The sequence below is a fragment of the Squalius cephalus genome (assembly GCF_949319135.1).
Source record: "Squalius cephalus genome assembly, chromosome: 21".
NCBI lineage: Eukaryota > Metazoa > Chordata > Actinopteri > Cypriniformes > Leuciscidae > Squalius > Squalius cephalus.
The window spans coordinates 29018698-29039409 of NC_137142.1; the positions used below are offsets into that span (position 1 = coordinate 29018698).

Consider the following 20712-nt stretch of genomic DNA (forward strand, 5'->3'; position numbering starts at 1 on the left):
ATGGTAAATATCATATATTAAGTTGGGTGTCCACCTTAGAGATTATGACCATATTTATAATGAAACCATCCCAGACAGCAAAATTGTATCGGCCCAGATCCGGCCCAGTTCTGGACCGTGTGGAATCCAAGTGTACCAGATGTGGGCCGGATCTGGGCCGACACTATGTTGCTGTCTGGGATCATATTTAAAATATGATATTAATCATAGCATATTACGGGATCTCACTCAATGCTTTCAGAATTTTTACTTTTTAAAATAATTATGTTTCTGATTTTATTTTACATAGCAATGACAGTATATTTATTGAACAAAAATGAATTCTTTTATTTATCAAAATAAACAGAAAATAGTACAAACATTTTTGATTTGAACAAGTATTAACTTAGACATTATTAAAAACATATTATTTTAGCTACAGTATTTGTATAAATAACGTGTGCCTTTTGCCCCATGCATGCTGGTGAGCCTTTTGTCCCGTGTGTGGGGTAAAAGGCCCAATTTGCCACCTCATAAATATATACAATTTTAAAATCATTTTATGATTTATTTTCACACAAAATCTGTTGCTATCTAATATATATATATATATATATATATATATATATATATATATATATATATATATATATATATATATATATAATTTGCAATCATACACTATGGGAGGAGTGAAAAGCACATTTTTCTTAAGGAAACTTTTTTCCTAACATCTAAAAAAACATTTATAGCCTAATAAATGCTGCAATATTACATCAAAAACAACAATTGTCCATTCTGATTTTATGGGGGACGTTAAATGCAGCTGACAGAACTAACAGGACTAAGAACCACAGCAAAGCAGGGTATGTTACTCCCATCTGAGAAACCTTGTGACACTGCAAATTGGTTGTTCTAAATTGAAGCTATTTACACAGCACTCCCACGTGAAGTAGAAATGAGTGTTGTCAAGGTTCTGACGCCACTATAATCAACAACAGCCAATTAGAGAACACATGTCTGTATGCACTTCTCCAGAACCGGGAATGATGTTAAAAGATTGATACAGAACATCAGATCTTTGTTTGCATTCCGAACAATTAAAGAAAAACTCATAGAGACCGACACATAAAACAGTTGTTGTGATAGATTGATGTTGTAAAGACTGAAATTACTATGATGGAGTTATTTATAGTTAATTCTATCCAGGCTTGTGAGTATTTCCTGTAAATAGCATGTCGAGGGAAAACAATAAGAGATTAATGTCTCAGAGAGAGAGAGAGAGAGAGAGAGAGAGAGAGAGAGAGAGAGAGAGAGAGAGAGAGAGAGAGAGAGAGATTAATGCGTATGAACAGATGTTTGGTTTTATCTTATCTTTTAGTGGTTAGATATAAGTTGATTGCTCTTAGTAAAGCCTAGTTTTCTGTTACTTGTAAACCCTGAATAATCAGGACAAAAGGTTTTTTAATTTTGAATGGATTTTCATTTAATTTATAACAAATGCTGAAAGACTGCAGTTTTGGGCAAGTTCAACAAATAAATGAATAAAATAAAGTAATAATTTTTGGTTTAAAAAAGGGATAAAAGTGAAAGAAATCACACGATTATTTTCATGTTTTTAATAATACCATGCATTTATTAATGTGATTTTTCCACCTTCATCGTTGTATTTGAAATGGACAGAGCAAGTCTGCCCTCTACTGGTGTAAATAAGAATATAACTCCATATAACTCCTACAAATATATGAATGGCAGCTTTGGCTGTCACTGTCTCACCGCCGCAATATTTATTCTCAGATATGTAATTGCTTTATATCCATCCATCCAAGATATTTGCTTTCAAACCTTTAGATTTCTGAGCAAACACTATTAATCAATGGAAATGGACGTATATTATTATACAATACATAATAAGAGTCCACTTTCCACAAAATCGTTCAGGGTTTGGGAATGATTTAAAAATGTCCCCGCCATCTTGCGTTCTCGATGAACTTGTCTAACTAAATAACGCTCATGTAACTTGCCGTCCTCAGCAGTTTGCCCTTGGTATGAAGAAATGAACAGGCTGTTGGACGGCATTAGATTTGAGCTGATTTGGAAGCAGTGACACTTCAGACTCGGGAGGGGGTAGTGAGCTACAAATGATGTATCTTATGATTCACACAGTGAGCTAACCTCCTTAGCTATTCAAATATTTGTTAAACATGGTTAATTACAAGTGACATAAATAGTAACAGGATACACGAAATATTCAGCTTTCTTGGCTACTTTTTTCCCCCTTCATTAAAGGGATAGTTCACCCCAAAATGAAAATTCTATCATTTGCTCACCCTCAAGTTGTTCCAAACCTGTATGAATTTCTCTCTTCTGCTGAACATAAAAGAAGATATTTTGAAGACTATGGAAATGATGGACCCCATTGACTTCCATAGTAAGGACAAAAAAAAAAAAAAAACACTATGGAAGTCAATGGGGCCCATCTACTGTTTGGTTACCAACATTCTTCAAAATATCTTCTCTTGTGTTCAGCAGAAGAAAGAAATTCATACAGGTTTGGAACAACTTGAGGGTGAGTAAATGATGACAGAATTTTAATTCTCTCTCTCTCTCTCACACACACACAAACACACACAAACACACACACACACACACACACACACACACACACACACACACACACACACACACACACACACACAGGTCTAATTATGATTACAATCACTTTTGTCTAGGTAATGTCACTTTTTAAATATGAATTTTACTATCTTTATTCTGTTTATTGTAATGGCTGTCATGCCTCATCTAGTAGGATTAATTATATGAACGCATATATTAACATTTATCAGGGTGTTTTGAGTTCACAGTTGAATTAGCTTCAGAAGTCAGCACTGATAGTACCAAGGGGGCTGTTGAAGAAATACCAAGTAAATTTGAGTTGAACGCTTGAGTTATAATCTCTTTCAGGCAGGATTTACTTAGCATTTCATATGTGTTTTGGCTCTGTACAGAATAAGCAACTGAGAAACACAAAGACAGCACCATCATCTCTTTTTTTGACTCAATAGCGAGGTGGTTGGCAATCACAATGGCTACAACAACAAAAAAAGTTTATAGTTTAAAAAAAAAAAACCCAACAACAGATTTAATTATGCATAAGATGCAGTAAATATAAATTTCTTTACTATAAAATGCTCATATAATTATGCCGAACATGACGCAAAAACTAACATTTATGGCACATTTTCCCCAGTATATTATGTATTACTTAAAATACATAAATTTACTTAAAAAACAAAAATATTTTGGCATTCAGATGTGTGCACAATACTTAATCTAGAATTTTCTTGCGATCAACTTGCAAACAAAGCATACATGGAGGAAACATATGCATCCGAAACACATGCACTCTTTCTGATATAAACAATAATTCGCTAAGCCACCGCTTAGAGCATAGAAGGCACATAAAGATATAACACACAAGTGCCTTTGCATTGAGTACAGTAAAACATGCAAGTATGTAATAGAGTAAGGCGTAAGATGTGTATAAAATGTGGCGTGGCTTCATGTCCTCTGATCATCTGTAGCCTCTAATCGCTTCCACCACAGAGCTTCAGCAGTAGTTTCTTATAATCCCCGGAAGTGTCGCCCTATAAATGCACATTAGTTTGATTACAAATATTATTATGGATCTGTCATTTTCAATTCTCAAAAAATGTAAAGCATAGTTTGAGGGGTGGTTACACAGGCACTCACAGATATGGCTGTGTATAGAGATTTCCCATAAATCTTTGCGTATTCCTGACGAATGTCCAGCATGTCCACCTCAGAGCGGCTCACCATGATGCGAATCAAAGTGCGATCCTTGGTTCCGGCTCCCTGTGCAACCAAAACAGCATCTTTCTTTTTTAGTTTTTGAGCGTGCTCTGATCTGAGACCCTCTCGAAACTCTTAGGCCACTTCCACCTTTCATCAAATCAGAATCCATGTACCGCCTAGTTATAACCAGTGTTCCCCCACAAATTATTTCAGCATTGAGCAAACCTTATAATAACATTACGGTTAATATTAATAATATTACTGTCGTTATAATTATAATGACATTATATATTACGTTATAATATAAAATGTATTTATATATATTTATATATATATATATATATATATATATATATATATATATATATATAATTTTTTTTTTTTTTTTTTTTTTTTCTTCATTATCAAACTTTCGCATCTTGCATTTCCAAATTAAGAATGGGCTATTCAATTGTTTTTATATTAAACAAAATTAAATTAAATATAAAATAATTAGCAAATAAATGCATAAATACATTTTTTATAAATATAAAAGTATAAAAATGTAAACTAAATATAATATAATATTATATATATTATATTATAATTTTATACTTTTTATTTATGTTTATTTAAAAAATAAAAAGTAACAATTAAAAAAGAATTTATTCTAATCTAGAAAAAAAAACATTTAAATAAATAATTCACCCTATAAATACATTAATATTAAAAATATTTTTCAACTATAAATAAAAGATTCTTCTGGCATACGAACTAGGGGCACTCTGTGTACTTTAACTCCTTCCTCGCCAATGTTTTTTTTTTTTTTTTCATTTTTGATCATTTTTTGACATTTATTGAATATTTTTGATCCAAATATTCATGGCCCCCAGATTATTTTGTTATGTGAATATCTGAACATGAAATATATCAAAAGAAAGAACAGAGCCTCTGCTTCACTTAAATGTGGGTAAAAGCAACGTTTTGAATAAAAAGCTGAGAAAAATCGCGTTTTTGTCAAAGACTACAACGTGCATAACCAATGCTTTTATCTTGTATTTCTGCTTTTTTTTTTTTTTTTGCCTGTGTTTTGATCTGGAGATTTTGTATCAGAAGATGTGTTATAGCGCCCCCCACCATATAACAGTGAAAACACTGATTGCTGGAAAATTCCGTCAATGGCGAGGAAAGAGTTAACATAGTTTGACTTCAAACTAAATGACTTCTAAACTATGGCTTTGTTGTAATTAATCATGATTAGTCTTCCCTTTTACACTAACACTAGACAATACAGCTAAACCACACAGAGAAGAATGAGTCTCACCTTCATGGCCTTGTAGAGTCTCTCAGCAAAGTAGGCCGATGTGTTCTTGATGCATTTCACTGCATACAGAAAAACAAATTTAGACTCACCATATGCAAATCACCCTGCAGCTAATAATACAAGTACAACACAGCAAGCAAGAGAATCTTGAAACTTAAATGGCAAAATAAAACAAAATGAAGACAGACCAGGCATTCATCTGAAAGTGAAAGTCATTTAAAAGAGAAAACCTGACTGTTTAGAACAGCAAACTGAAAAGACACACTAAACACACCTCGTCATGAACATGTCACAGACTGAAGGGAAGTCATGCATTATGACACAGCAAGCACATATGTCAGCTATTTTATGTGTAATGGCACACTTATGGTTTATGAATCACGTTGTGTGATTAAAAACATATTACCACATATTTACCCTATAACAGCTTTACTCTTAAACGGGCCAGCAGGATGGAGAGCAAGTTAAAAAATACAATTATGAGGGTTTAATGAGAGGATTTCCTCAAACGATTATAGATGGCAGATCAGAAAGCTCACCGACAGCCAGCATGCCACTCTCCAGGTCTCCAGACATCTCCCTATCGATACTCTTCTCAATGTCTCTGCCACACATGTGCTGGTACTCATTAAACACTGTCAACAGAAACACACATAATGCCTTAATACAATTAATATTTCTGCAAACACAGAGATCACAAACAAACGGTCGTTAATGAGCATGGGAGAGTACAGTAATGCACATTAAAACACAATCAATACTTTTAGAATTACAAAGCAACAACAACATATTGTTCATTAAACTGTGCCCTCTGGATGAATGGAAAACTAGCTTACTATTTAATAAATATCGTGCTATATACACTGCTGTTCAAAAATTTGGGATCAGTATGTTTTTGTTTTGTTTAGAAAATAATTAGTACTTTTATTCCGACAAAAGTATATTTACTGAATAACGACATTTATAATGTTACAAATGATTTCTAACGGTCTTATCCTGGAAAAAAAAGTTTAAACTGTTTAAAAAAAGAAACAAAAAAACATTGTCACCAAATCATATTAGAATGATTTCTGGAGGTTTTATGTGACACTGATGCTGAAAATTCAGCTTTGCCATCACAGAAATAAATTACTTTTTAAAAATGTATCAAAATAGAAAACAGTTTCTTTGAATTGTAAGAATATTTTACAATATTCCTGTTTTTGACTGTACTTTAAATAAATGCAGCCTTACAACATAAGAGAATGTCAAATGTTCAAAAAATGTCAAATGTCAAAAATGTCAAATGTTCAAAAACAAAATGTCAAAAATGATATGTTAATTAGATACATGTATGTCCAGTATTGCACATCTTATGTAACTAGACAATAGACAACTATCGACTGTCGTATGGAAAAACAGGGAATGGCATAGTAAGTCTAGTAAGTGTTTCCTCTGGAAAACATGTCTAGTCATGAGTCATATTTCTCATGATGACAACTACAGCCTTGGCAAGAGTTGGTTGACTGTCACTGCAAGGCCTGTTCTAAAATTGAAACTGTGGCTGCCCATGTGGCAGAATTTGGAAGTTCTTCACACTTTTAAGGCCCAGATATACTTCAAGCAAAATTGAAGAACTAATGTTCTTAAGCCGGATTTGAGCTAAAGCAGCAGCAATGTATAATACATCATAATTCAATATGTTACAGTACAGTAATCTTGACAAACAGGTTTGGAGATTTTGGCCTGATCCCAAATTCAAGTAGAGATGAGCAGTTCCTATTACCTAGAAAGAAAGCAATCTGTGGTTGGCACAGAGTGAACAGCCCTACCTAAAAAGGAACTTGATAAAAGAACACTACTATTCGGGTCATGACGTACCTGCTCTGAGGTGAGCTTTGCTCCGAGCACACAGGATGGCATTGAACTTGGACTCATCTGTGCCAAGTTTATTTTCCCCTGCTTGATACAGGGTCTGCAGGAGAACACAAATAAAGTATAGTAGGCACTCTTCAAAGACTGAGAAATGCATATTTATATATATATTTTTAATATTTCAATAATTACCTGAGCATCCTGTTTGGCTAATGATATGTCCACATTCTCACTCTCGTCACGATTACCCTTTAAGATAATAACAGGAAGAAACACTGATTTGATATTGTCATCTGTCTTTGATGTTGCAATTCAAAATATGAAGTTTTCATTATTATGAAAATAATGGGTTAATTGCAGAGGACTAATTCTGAGTATGGGTTACCATACTTGGCCCTCACATGACACTTTCATTTTTATAAAACAAAAGCACAGCATCTGTGTACCTGGGCAAGAGAGACCAGGAGTCTGCGGAAGTGTCCAGATGTGTCACTACTTATGGCATCCTCCAGTGTTTTCTTATTCTCTAAAACAGGAACATTGAGTGTTATCTATCACAACTCACCACGCTTAACTGTCAAGCTGTAAATTAAAATGCGTATGACATGTACCACATCCTTGATTGGGAAGTAATCAAATCTGTAATTGCAGAGGGAAGGAATTAAGTGATATGAGTCAAGAACGTACCAGCTTTGAAGAGTTGATTGATTTCTCGGATCTCTGCATTAGAGCGAGAGGCCAAGATTTCAATCAGACAGGCTTCATCTGTCCCGGCTCCCTGTGAAACAATCAGCAGATTACTTTTGTATTAATGGCAAAACATCTAATCAAATCTTTTTTTATTCATGCACCGTAAAGGAACAGTTCGCTTAAAATGTAAGCTGTTGTAGATGCGTGTTCATTCTTTAGAAATTCTGCTTTTGTGTTTGGTAAACTGTTCCTTTAAGGCCCAGAGAACAGTGTTACATATTAACCTATGGTTCAATGGCTAAACGATTATGACTTTTATGCTCACCAAGGCTGCATTTATATGAACAAAAACACAGTAAAAACAGTAATATTGTGAAATATTATTACAACTTAAAATAACTGTATTCTATTTTAATATATTACAAAATGTAATTTATTCCTGTGATGCAAAGCTGTATTTTCACGAATTGTCACATGATCCTTCAGAAATCATATTTTTTTTTCCTGAATTCTGTTAATAAAGTACTTTCACAAACCTTGATTGCCTCTTTGAGCTCACTTGCATCAAGCTGAGTTGGAGTCTTCAACATGGCCAGCACCACTTTCTCAAAGTTCCCTGAAAGCTCAGACTTCAGGTCCTTGACCAAGTCCTGTAAACAATGGGTTACATGAATGCACAATGTTGCTTATCTTAAAGAACCCATAACAAAATATGGCCTTTATTGTTAGTTTGTTAGCCATTTAGTTATTTTCTGCATTGAGGCTTTGATGATATAAATGCTAGTGTTGACAAAATTATCTTTCAGTCTTCATCCTTTGGGAAAATGGACCAAAAATAGCTCATCTTGATTGAGGATCGTTTGTACTCAGGATCGTTTACAAATATTTGTCCAATTAAATGCTCTCTAGAATGAGAACAGTCCCTCCCACTAATACCACCTGCCTCTTATTCTATAATAGCAAATAGCAACTCATGATTCACAGCTGTTAAGGAATATGACTAGCTGTTTAAAATAAACCATGTGAAATAAATCAAAGCTCTAGAGGGACTGCCGCTCCATTTGCTGAACAGCAAATACCGAAAAATCTCCAATGCTCTACATTACCTTTCCATAGGCAGTCTTGTATGACACCAAGAGAGGTACACGCTGCTTGTTGGAGCGGCTTCCAAGCAAATTAATGATGGCTTGTTCATCAGTGCCTGTTGAAACATGTGCTTGTGTATTAGCAGCATATAATAAACAGAAGAGTCATATTCAGGAAAAGCTCCTATTGTATTCCATGTCATTCTAAAATAAAGCTCTCAATATTTGAACATCCGCCATCTGTATCACAAAGCGGTCAAACTTAACAAGATTAATAATAGATAGACATTAAAAAAAAAGAACAGAACACCCCCGAGGGAAATTAAGTGACGCTGCTTCCCAAAAGAGTAAAGGCCTCGATTATTCTTCAAGCGAAATTAAAGAAAAACATTTCAAACAAAATCAGGCCAAAATTAAGTTTGTTAACAGTTTGTTTCAGGCTTTTGAAACAGGAAAGTACGCTCCGGCTGGTAAACATTAGTCAATTGGTTTATTACTCTATTACATAATAGGTAGGTTTGCTCTGCAGCTCCGCCTTCTTTGACTTAGAAATCTTCCTCATTTCTTCCTTTCAGTCGAAGTCAGACACAAGCAAAAACATGAACGTACTGGAGAGCTGCTTTAAAGTAGAAACTGAAGTTGTAATTCTAATTGAAAGCGACACTGGCACTATTGGCACCAATTCTCAGGTATTTCAAACTTCTTTTCATCCGCAAGCGAAAAGCAAGAACTTCGCCGAGAGTATATCAAGGCCTTAAGTGGAAAAAATGAACATGAAAAATAACCCACCGAAGCCCTTCATGGCCTTCCTGAGGACTTCCGCATCTTTTAGCGGATCAGCTCCAGGGAAGTCTTGGATGGTCCCCCTGAATCCACGCTACAAATAAAACAACAGGGAAGTTAGGACAGAAATATATAATGCAATAAATTCCACACAAAAAATAATGAATTATTTAATTTAATTTACTGTACATTGATAGCTGGAACAGCAGGTGCACCTCCTCCATAACCTCCACCGTACGCGGGCATGGACGGGTTGGGTGAGGGTGCTTTAGGATAGCTAGGCACGGAAGGATTGGGTCCTGGGGCGTTTGGGTAGCCCGGCATCTGCTGACCAGGGGCTGGCCCACCAGGGTATCCCATTCCTGGACCTTGGGGCATACCTCCTCCTGGCTGAGGGTACAGGCCATAGGGCTGGTTAGGGGAGGGGGCTGGTGGGCCCCCAGGTTGGGGGGCAGGATAGCCACCAGGCACTTGAGAGAACATGGATGGATTTGGGCTAAATCCACTATTGGCAGCGAACTGATTTGCCTGTGATAGAAACATTTGAGGGGGGGCGAAAAAAGCACAAAGCAAAAAGCAAGCATGACAGTTAGGACAGTAGAGGAGAAGTTTCAGGAAATTAAACATATACAGCCTTGAAATGACAATACTGACGGACAAAGAGATGATTAAGGCCAGGACAGGGAGATAAGGAGGATGTTGAACAAGTGTGCATTCATGGAAAGGTTTGTTTACACAGGGTGGCTTTGCTCTGAAACGTTTCTGTTGACTTAAGCCACTTGCATCATATTGCACATGGTTGTCACAGAGACACTGTTTTGTAACATTTACATGATGGAAGAACTTCCACATTCACAAATGTTCCCTTGATGTAACCCTTAAATGCAGAAGTACTGCAGAGGAGTAATGAAACCAGTTTAGCAAGCCAGAATATTTGTGTTTCTACAACTTTTAGGCATTTTTACATTCCAAAGGTTGAACTACATCCAAGGGCAGCATACATTTTAAATTATGACACAGGAAATTTTTTGTGACATGAACTTACCCTTGTAAAAAAGGAGTGTGCTCAATTGTATTAAATATGCACTTTCTAAACACAAGTACACATTTAAATAGTGCACTTTGTAGTCATGTCAAATTATAAGCTTTACTTTAAAGTACATATTAAATCATTGTTTAATTAATCTTGTCACTCTTTAAAAATGTACACTTTTTCTGTTGTGTTGACTAACATACATGTAAAGTACTTGATTAAAATTTACTGTCTGATGTTGCATTTAAAGTTAATGTTTTAAATATACTAAATTGCACCTGCATCATTACAAATGTGTAATTACAAATATAGTTAAATACATACAATTTTCAATATAAATTATATTAAGGTATATTTTAGTTTACCATAAAGGCTTTTCAGTATATTCAGCAGTGCAATAAATAAATAAATAAATACACTAAAATTCTAAAGTTTGGGCTCAGTAACACTTTTTAAAGAAGCCTCTTATGCTCACCAAGGCTGCATTTATTTGATCAAAATACTGTAATATTGTGAAATATAATTCCAGTTTAAATTAATATTTTCTATTTGAATATATTTTGAAATGTGATTTATTCCTGTGATCAAAGCTGAATTTAATATAAATTTACACAATAATGTCTTTTCATTTAATTGCAATTAACATGAAAATAAGTGTCCCAAAACATTAAATTCAGTTTGTACTTACTTCTTTTTAAGTATATTATTTCTGTAAAATGTACTCTTTTTGAAAAGTATGCATAGTGTACTTCCTTTTCACAAAAGTTAACTTCAAATACATTTCAGTAACCCTCCCCGCCAGAGAAAGAAAATCAAACAATTTCCATTCTTTATGATATTACTTAATTACATGGCTCTTTTTCTGACTCGTGCTTTGAGGTTTTGTCTTGGTATCTTAAGTAATTAGACAATGTCTACGCTTTTGTGTACACAGTTTTGGGTGAATTATTGCCCTCCCTCACTGCAATAGTTAAATGGATCCACACTTGTTCACATTTCCTCTGTTGAGTAAATTTGATTACGGAGAAAACTGTAAAGAAGCTTGTGCATCAGTAAATTGAATAGGGTCAAATTTGTTGGTCAAAGCACATTTGGATGACAGATAAATTATAAAAGATCAATGTCATGGTCACAAGAGCACAGTTTTGTAAAAAGCTGATAAAGAAAGGATTTGATGCAATTTCAGCCAAGGCTATGGATTTCATGCTGACTGGAATCAAATTACCTGCATCTGTTGAGAATGGAGACCAATGTCATTTCTGAGTATGCATTACATCATCGTTTCATTGTAGAACTTACCATTCCTTGGATATTTGATGCATTGAATCCAGCATTCGGCAAATTATCCAGGCCAATAGGTGCACCCCAACCTCCTGCAAATGCATGCATTTAAAACAAGCAAGAACATACACAAAAACCTAAAACCCTACACAAATTATGACTGAAAAATATCAATGCACTTCACAGTTAACATGACATCAAAACTGACCACATTTACTTATAATTAAAACATCTTCCTGATCTTATTGTGCATGGTTCTCCGGTGCATGTTATTCCAAATAGAAAAATCTAAAAACTTGGTCTGCCTTTTAAATTACTTTTCTTTCTGATTGATGTCTCAGATCTTTCTTACTTTTCAAAGCACCTTCAATCCTCCAATCACCTGACTCCATTCTGCAATATAATGTCTCTAAAACATTCCAGCCTATTTTTCACAATCACAAAAATTCATGTCGTGCATCTCGCTTATTGACTATCCTGTCTCACATGTCAGATTACAGAAATAAAATGGGCTGTGAACATCACTTCATGCTGACTTCAAAATACAGTGTGTATAGGGGAAATCTGGATACATTGTGTATCACATGTCAGGCTATTAATAATCTAGACATCAACTTTTGATCATTATTCTGTGCAGTACCCTGAGGGCCCCGCATCATCAGCAAAATATATTTTTTAGTTCTGAACGTGTTTTGATGCGATATGACAGAGCAGCAGGTTTTGTTATGGTAATAAGAAGGTAACACTGTACTGACACATAATTAAGCTAGGTCTATTTCTACTAGGAGTTTCTACATCTAGGCTACTTTTAAATATAAAATTGAACTCTTATAACTTGTATATTTGGTTAGTTGACATGGAATAATGGACTTTTTATGATTGAGTAAATTACTATACGGATTACTTTTCAAATTCATTTGCCAAACCACAACACCATTTAAAATGATCGAGTGAAGGCAAAAATTATTTATTCCTGTGATCAAAGCTGAATTTTCAGCATCATTACTCCATTCTACAGTCAATGTCACATGATCCTTCAGAAATCATTCTGATATGCTGATTGGTGCTCAAGAAGAATTTTTTATTATTATCCATGTTGAAAACAGTTATGCTGCTTTACAGAACAGAACAGTTCAAAAGAACAGCATTTATTTGAAATAGAAATCTTTTGTAACATTACAAAAGTATTTACTGTTACCTTTGATCAATTCAATGCAGCCTTGCTGAATTAATATATATATATAACCACAGAATCTAATTCTGGGAACAAAACTGCAGTCATTTTTACAAAGTTTTTTTCAGTATGACCAGTCAGATATAACACCAGATAAAACAAAATAGCAAAAACTAGCAATCTGTTTCACTTTTAATTTGATATGCAACGCATGTGACTTTCATCAAATATGAATACATTCATGTTTGCCAGCGCTTTCATCTTTCATCTTATAGCAAACAATGTGACATTCATAAAGTAGTAAATAATGAACGAATCATCTGTTTGCAATGCAATACATGAAAGTGTGCAATACCTCAAGTGTTTATGTTCTCTCATGTGCCTAGGAGTTAAGCACCACAGCGAGACCATGATAGAGCAGAGGCTAAATGTACACACTGACAGCCACTGTCAGTTTCTGTATGAGAAAGTGTCAAGGCATCGTGTTGATGCTTAGAACTACTACTGCAACTGACGGAGATACACCGGATATTGGCTACCCTGTCTGAACAGATCAGATTTCATCTGACAGTGCTAAAGATCAGATCTGAAAATAAAATCAGATTTGTGAGCCTTAGAGTTCAGAATATTCCAATGAATAAAATACTACTGGTAAACAAAACATAGGAAGGTCAAAATTGCTAGCATGTATACACACCAAACAAAGCATATTTTGGTATGGAAAAATAGCTAAACCAACCATATTCTGGAAAATGTGTGAGACACGAGCCAACAAGTCAAGGGTTTCCTCCCAAAAGAACATGTTGTGAAGCATTCAAATGTGTTCATTCAATAATATAATCCATGTGGCCTCTGGCACAAAAACCACCCATAGATCTCTGGGACTCTCAAAAGAAGAGCCTCTAATAGAATGCACATCAGTACAAGACAATGCTAGAAGCCAGCTAGCATTTTTGACAAACTATGTCACTCAATATATATTTTTTTTTTAGCTCCACCTAAAAATTCCACATTACAATGTCAACATCACTGTTCAATGAAAGCACCACTAAACAAAGTTGGTTTGTCCACTGACTTTATGACTAAAGTGTCCATAAAAACATTTCAAACACAAACCACATTGAGTATGATGCAAGGAAATGCATTGTCTACACTGCACATATGGAAATCATCTATTCAGATAACATTCAGATGAGTTCAGTTTCCTGGTTTTACTTTGGCTCACCTGAGGGTGGAGGAGCAAACTGTCCTGGCTGGCCGGGATAGCCACCTGGCTGGCCGGGATAGGCACCTGGCTGTGACGGGTAAGCACCAGGTTGGGGAGGGTATCCACCTGCCTGCGGGGGGTACATCCCAGGTTGAGGGGGGTAGCCTCCTGCAGCAGGAGGGTACGCCCCTGGTTGAGGTGGGTATCCACCGGCCTGAGGAGGATAGCCCGTCTGGGGAGGATAGCCTGGATAGCTCATTGTCCTGCATGAAATTGAAAAAATGATGGGTTTCTTTTACCAAAATTGCGTGAAAATGAAATCTTCATAAGCTTGGATTGGAGATCATAATAATAATTAAAAAAAATATAGCATAAATTGCTTAAAAAATGCATCAGAGGCTCCATGCATCATTCCAAAGTCAATGGGTAAATGCCTGAAATAAGCAGTTAGCACAAGCATGTTTCATTCGATGGCATAAAATACATAAGTAATACCTCAGTCTAGATTTCTTAAGCTTATATGCTTCTTGAAAAAACGTGGCTGCTAATATGTGGCTACAGGGGACTACAGATGCTGTCAGGGACATTTTCAGTGTGATGTTTAAAGGGATAGTTCACCCAAGAATGAAAATTCTGTCATTATTTACTCACCCTCATGTCGTTCCAAACCCATAAGACTTTAGTTCATCTTCGGAACACAAATGAAGATCTTTTTGATCAAATCTGAGAGCTTTTTGTCCCTCCATTGACAGCTACACAACTACCATTTTGACGCTTTAATTTTTAAATGTGAATAAAAGCCAAAATTCAATCTGTTCATCATATAAAGCAATCAAATCTCTTCAGAAAATTTGGACTAAACCGCTCAATTCATATGGATTAGTTTTACGATCTCTTTATTAACTTTACGTAACTGTCAATGGATAGACAGAAAGCTCTCAGATTTCATTTGAGTTCTGAATATGAACGAAAATCTTACGGGTTTGGAATGACATGAGGGCGAGTAACTGATGGGTGAACTATCCCTTTAAACATCACGCTGAAAGCTAATATATTTGCTAATCTGTTTTTACAGCTTGTTGAGTTTATACTCATGCTCTCGCAAACTATTTTAACTCAAACTTTCAAACTTGTAGATTTTAAATCAAGACTGAAAAAGTTGTCAGAAGCTTAGTGTTGAAGCTGTGCAACCGTGGCGTAGTTTGTTTATTGTATTTAGGTTTCAACATTCATAAAATGCTGTTAAGGTTATCTTGATACACAAAACTTGTAAGAATCATAAACTATTGTTGGTCATAGTGCTCATTTTCTGCAACAATCCAAGAGTCAACGGGAAAATCCTTGAGGTATGCTTTTTTATCGGGGAAAATAGTGATGTCAAAGTTCAGATTGGCCTACAAAAATACGTCATCACTGCACAGCTCCATTTAAGGGGATATACATACGCTTCAACCATTAGGCCCCATTATCCAAACATCACGCTGCATCTGCTCCTGTGCTGCTTGTCAACAAGCCCTCTGATACCCCTTTTCCACCAAGGCAGTGCTGGTGCCGGTTCGGAGCCGGTGCCTACTCGCGAACCAGTTTTTTGTGTTTCGACAGCCAAAGAACCGGATCTCGGCCAGGAAAATTGGTTCCAAAGCGGCACCAACTCTTTGCTGGACTAGAACCGTTCTTTTACCACGTCATGCAGGGGCTGGGGGCGGGGTTATTGTCGAACTTCTTCTCGAACGTAACCTCCGTCTATAGTAATCCAGACGTGCAGCACAAAACGTCTAAACGTCTTCTTCTGACCCCAATATAGGATCGCAAAGCCAGGAGAAACATTTGCAGAAAGACGATGTAGTCCGCCATTGTAATTGTTATGCTTGAAGTTGGCACAAGCATTTCTGGGAAAGATAAGACGTATGGCAACGTACACAGTGACGTAACGACGTTGTTCGCTGGGCTCTCTAGTCAGTGGAAAAACAAACAGGTTCTGAGAAGGTTCGCAAGTTGAACCAGCACCAGTTCCGAACCAGTTCTTTTTTAGTGGAAAAGGGGTAAGAGAGCACAGACTGCTGTACATCTGTAGCTGTAAATCATGATCTGCTTTATATGGTTACTAATGCATAAAAAGCTTTTGATAAATCATATTGTCCAATTTAAATCAAAATTTTGGCCAGATTACTGATATTTGCTGACGTTGATTCAGTTTTAATAAAGTAGCCTAGGTCATTGGCTCATTTTTTAAAATAGTTTTGCAAGCATGTTCTATCATAGAAAAACATCACTCATTTCCTTTTAGGTCAGTTTGATGACAATAATCAAAACTGACACCTTCTGCTGTGTTTAACACCTGACTTGAGAAGTAAAGCTTGAGATGTTGGTCTGCAAAACAGAGCAACAGTTCCCTTTAGTGTGCCAACAACTAGCATGAAAAATTGCAACACGTGTCAACAAAAAACCTATTTATTTAGCTAAAGTTTGTTTCACTTTTTTTTTATACATAAACTTTGTAAAATATTTGTAAAATAAAAAAAAACTAAAATATTATAATCGCAGTCTAATTCACTCTTTTTTTCTTCTTCTGACATGACTGCTCAGACTTCTCAACGTTTCCTTTGAAATGCACCAAAACATAAACCCTAAGTGGAAAATAGTGGCCATGCTCTCAAATTCAAGCCCTCAATATTTATTTTATACCAAACATTAACAGCAGTCAGTGCGTCTCAACGAGAAGTTCCCGTGTGGTCCAACCCATGGAAACACATTACATAAACTACAGCTGAAGCTCTGCCCTGCTGCTATAGAAAACTACAGTCATGTTCAGGAAGTAAAACTCCCATTCATATTTTCCAAAGGGAAATTGTTTTTTTAAGTGATAACGTATTAACCTTTCAACACTAACGTATCAAGAGCTCTGAGGTTGTTAAATGACGGTACAGTACATGCTTCTGTAGAAGCCACAAGTCAGTGTTTTTAAACGCAACTTTAAAAACATTTAATTTTTGACTATCTAAAATAATAGGCTACACCACCTATAATACTTAGGACAGCTCCACAAATCAGAAATCATCGCTGTTACCATGGAAAGAAAGATTATTGCAGTGACAGCCCACCCCAAAAATAATGAGGTCAATCTCCTGATTGAAATATATACAGAATGTACGGTTTTTGTGTAGAAAAAGTAGAGATATGTGAACAGGGCTAATAAGATCTTTTAGTGTGTGTTGCTTTTTTCAACTCTGGTTGGTGTAATTTGATCTGAGCAGCATCATGGGTAATGTGGTTTTCACCAGGAATTCCACTGTTAAACAGGATTATTTAAAAAAAAGCTGAAATAACGCAGGCTGACATCTTCAGCAGAGGCAAATACCATTGATTAAAAACCTTGAAGCTCATAGAAGGTCTGTCTTTAAAGGTTTCTAAGTTAACGTACAAAATCAATTTCCATATGAAGAAAGTTTTTACTCCCGGAACCCAACTGTTGAATTCTATAGACCTAAATCTGGTTAGACACCATATTGAATTTAACACTGATGTAAACAAGGCTGTAAGGGATAGACGTACAGTCTTTACAATGGCACAAACTGTAGAAAGATCCTAGATTATGTCATTTTCATAACCCACAACTTTCAAAGCTAGTTTTTGTCCACTGAAATTTTTCTTCTGAAAGATTTTTCATCGGCTGGACAATGTTGGTAAGGCATGTTGTTAAACAACAGTAGGATCTATTGAAAACAGTGCACTTCTATCCTTCACAACCTCATTGTCTATAGTAAGCAGTATCATGCTCTTTTGCCTATGCTAAGTAACTAACTATTGAGGCAGTAAAGAAAGGCAATGCTGTCTGCGGCATAGAAAATACAGTACACTTACAGTGCATGGGGCGCAAATTATATGGATAACATGATAGGAGCAGATAAGATATGAAAAATGGGCTTTTATAATATTGCTCATTGACCCTTGGCACATTGCCTTCGACTTAGAGAGATGTCCATACTTTGTAAACTTACAAATAGGCCAGTATAATATTTAGCCTATGTTCATGCTCTATTTGTGGTCATGGAAACTAATACTGATGTATTTAAAAGTTATACACTTTTCACACAGTCTTATCACCTTTACTCAGTGTGGGAGCGGTTTGTCATTGCACCTCAACATCTGCCATAAAACACATTAGAAGTTGTGTAGAAGGAAGGGGCAAACAGACTTTTAGAGATGAACCCTGCGATAAAAAGCACCACACCTCAACATATGATGCAATCCACACGGTTAAGATTTTCAAACTTATGGATCACAATGGGTCTCATTTGTCAATCTAACATGGAAACGAGTGCAGAAATCATCTCATCATGACACATTATGAAACATTCGTATGCCAACAATCCCATTGTTGTTAATAAATGTGGCAGCTGATTCCAACAATTCCAAGCCAAATTTATTATGCTGAATGCAAGTTCACCCTAACTCAAAAACTTGCGTACACAAGTTGAAACCTGACGTAAGATTTGATTGTAGCCAGCAATCACGTATATATTGATAAATGCCAAGTTTTGCGTGGAAACGAGCGCACGTTCGTTCATGCGTTCGTTTCATAAATGAGGGGCACTATGTTGATTTCAGTCAGGCCTTTACAATCACACATTGTTTAGGGCAGAGATTTTTTTTTTTTTGGCCTAATTTTTAAGAATGTTAATGCCATGCTTTAGAATGTCAAAACACCGCTATCTATCACAATACCAACTCTTTTTGACTAAGAGTTTTACTTTCTCTACAGCAGGGGTCTTCAACAGGGCTAGATTCCACCAATTATTTTTGTGAAACAATGAAAATATGTGTTGAAAATATAATATTACATAAAATTAAAACAAAAAATACAAGTAAATGACTCTGTACATCTGATTAATTGAATGACTCTGCAAAGTAAACATCATAAAGTATGTAAATAAATGAATATGGTACTATTTACTTTTTAAAACGCAAGCTTAAAATGCAACACTTAAGGTTCTTTATTAGCATAATGTTTCCACAAAGAACCTTTAACATCCATGGAACATTTCCATGCCAAAAAAAAAAGGTTATTTATAGAAGAAAAAGGATGTTTAGATTATTGAAATGTTCTTAAAACTAAGAAAAATATATTATTAGTTAACTGATAGATTTTAATATCTCTCTCTCTCTCTCTCATATATATATATATATATATATATATATATATATATATATATATATATATATATGTATATATAAAAGAACAGCTTATAGCCAACTTCACAATACACCAACAAAGTGGTAATAAAATATCTTGAACATTAGAAGTGTTTAAAAAAAAATTACTCTTTTATTACAACATATTTATAGAGAATTCCTGCGAGAGCCCAACACAGTAACAACATCTGAACACTATTATGTGCCCTAAGACGAGACATATTTCCATTGAGGCCTAAATTACAAGTGGCACTATTAAGGTTTGCTCAGTCAACAACAAAATATGTGATTACCCAGATAGCCAAACTTCCATTTTGATCTATCCCACAAAACAGTGACAGTTCGAGTCTTGTCTATCGCAACTGTATTTAAGACAAAATGTTCTGTCACATTAAAACATGTTTTCGCTCCATAAAACATTATACTACAGAATTTACTGGATTTTGATGGAGAATCTTGAATTAACTGGAACCTCAAATATGCGAAGCGAAGATAAAAGACATAAGATTATTAACACTCAACATTATGGGCGGATCTCTGAAAATGAAAGCTGGAAGAAGGCTTACAAGACGCTTAAAATAACGCAGTGGTATGCAGGAATTACAGAACAGAACCCGCATAAACGTTTACATAACAGCTCACTCAATATCGTTCTAACTATTTTAATAGTATAAACGTTAAACAGACCGTATTATGGTGTAAAAGAGTATGTTACTTACAGTTTAACAGAAGGCCGTCACTTCCTAGGTACAGAGTACCTCTGTGCTCGAGCGTGAGACACGCAGCGTAATATTTAATGAGGTGGGTGGGACTCATACTTTCCATGACTGTATCACACCAAACAATCTTTAACTAAATACAAAACATATGACTCTTTCGTTCACCATGACTCACGTTGTTTGTTAATAAAGGAATGACTATTGTTATCTTTCCATAAGCCTGTCAAATATTGCATGCATAACCTATTGCAGAATACAGTTTAAAAGAGTAGTTGCATAAAATGCGTTGGTATCACTTTAAGATCTGCGTTCATAGTATAGCCTATTAGGGTTCCTGTAGGTTGTGTTTTTTTCTTTGCTGTAATTTTTAAATATTAATATGTGACAAAAGACGGTGTTAAGATGTCACATAAGACGAGTGGGTCTAAATATGGAAGTCTGCCAAAGCAGGATCACGCCCTAAAGTCAGCCACGCCTACCTGTGCGTGCGTGTGACGTCCATGGTGTGTTTACAGTAGGCTACTTAGGAAAAAGCTCTTCTTTTCCTTAATTCTTCCAAATCCTTTCAGTTAAAATATATAATCTGTTACTATAA

The 20712-nt window shown here is 35.5% G+C and overlaps 1 protein-coding gene across 2 annotated transcripts; it reads right to left on the reverse strand.

The window, feature by feature from the left end:
- Positions 1-2908: 2908 nt before the first annotated feature.
- anxa11a (annexin A11a) lies at positions 2909-20201 on the reverse strand. 2 transcript variants are annotated; one of them, XM_079854593.1, is made up of 15 exons: positions 20118-20201; positions 14224-14468; positions 11843-11916; positions 9700-10038; positions 9517-9604; positions 8749-8843; positions 8179-8292; positions 7640-7730; positions 7399-7478; positions 7145-7201; positions 6959-7052; positions 5638-5733; positions 5099-5157; positions 3733-3855; positions 2909-3626 (listed from the first exon to the last, which is right to left on the reverse strand). In XM_079854593.1, exons 2-15 carry the CDS (start codon positions 14462-14464, stop codon positions 3567-3569), a joined length of 1611 nt encoding a protein of 536 aa, XP_079710719.1. In that variant the 5' UTR covers positions 14465-14468; positions 20118-20201; the 3' UTR covers positions 2909-3566. The 2 variants fall into 2 exon arrangements, with proteins under 2 accessions (XP_079710719.1, XP_079710720.1); XM_079854594.1 differs by having other exon boundaries at positions 9700-9900; positions 20118-20196.
- Between the last annotated feature and the right edge of the window lie 511 nt (positions 20202-20712).

Bases quoted from the DNA above. Each gene is read 5' to 3' on its own strand.
- anxa11a (XM_079854593.1), bottom strand. From the start codon at position 14,464: ATGAGCTATCCAGGCTATCCTCCCCAGACGGGCTATCCTCCTCAGGCC. The intron at 7,202-7,398 runs GTACACAGATGC...ATTATCTTAAAG, and splicing joins TCCTGGTCTCTCTTGCCCAG to GGTAATCGTGACGAGAGTGA. The intron at 7,053-7,144 runs GTAATTATTGAA...GTTCTCCTGCAG, and splicing joins TAGCCAAACAGGATGCTCAG to ACCCTGTATCAAGCAGGGGA.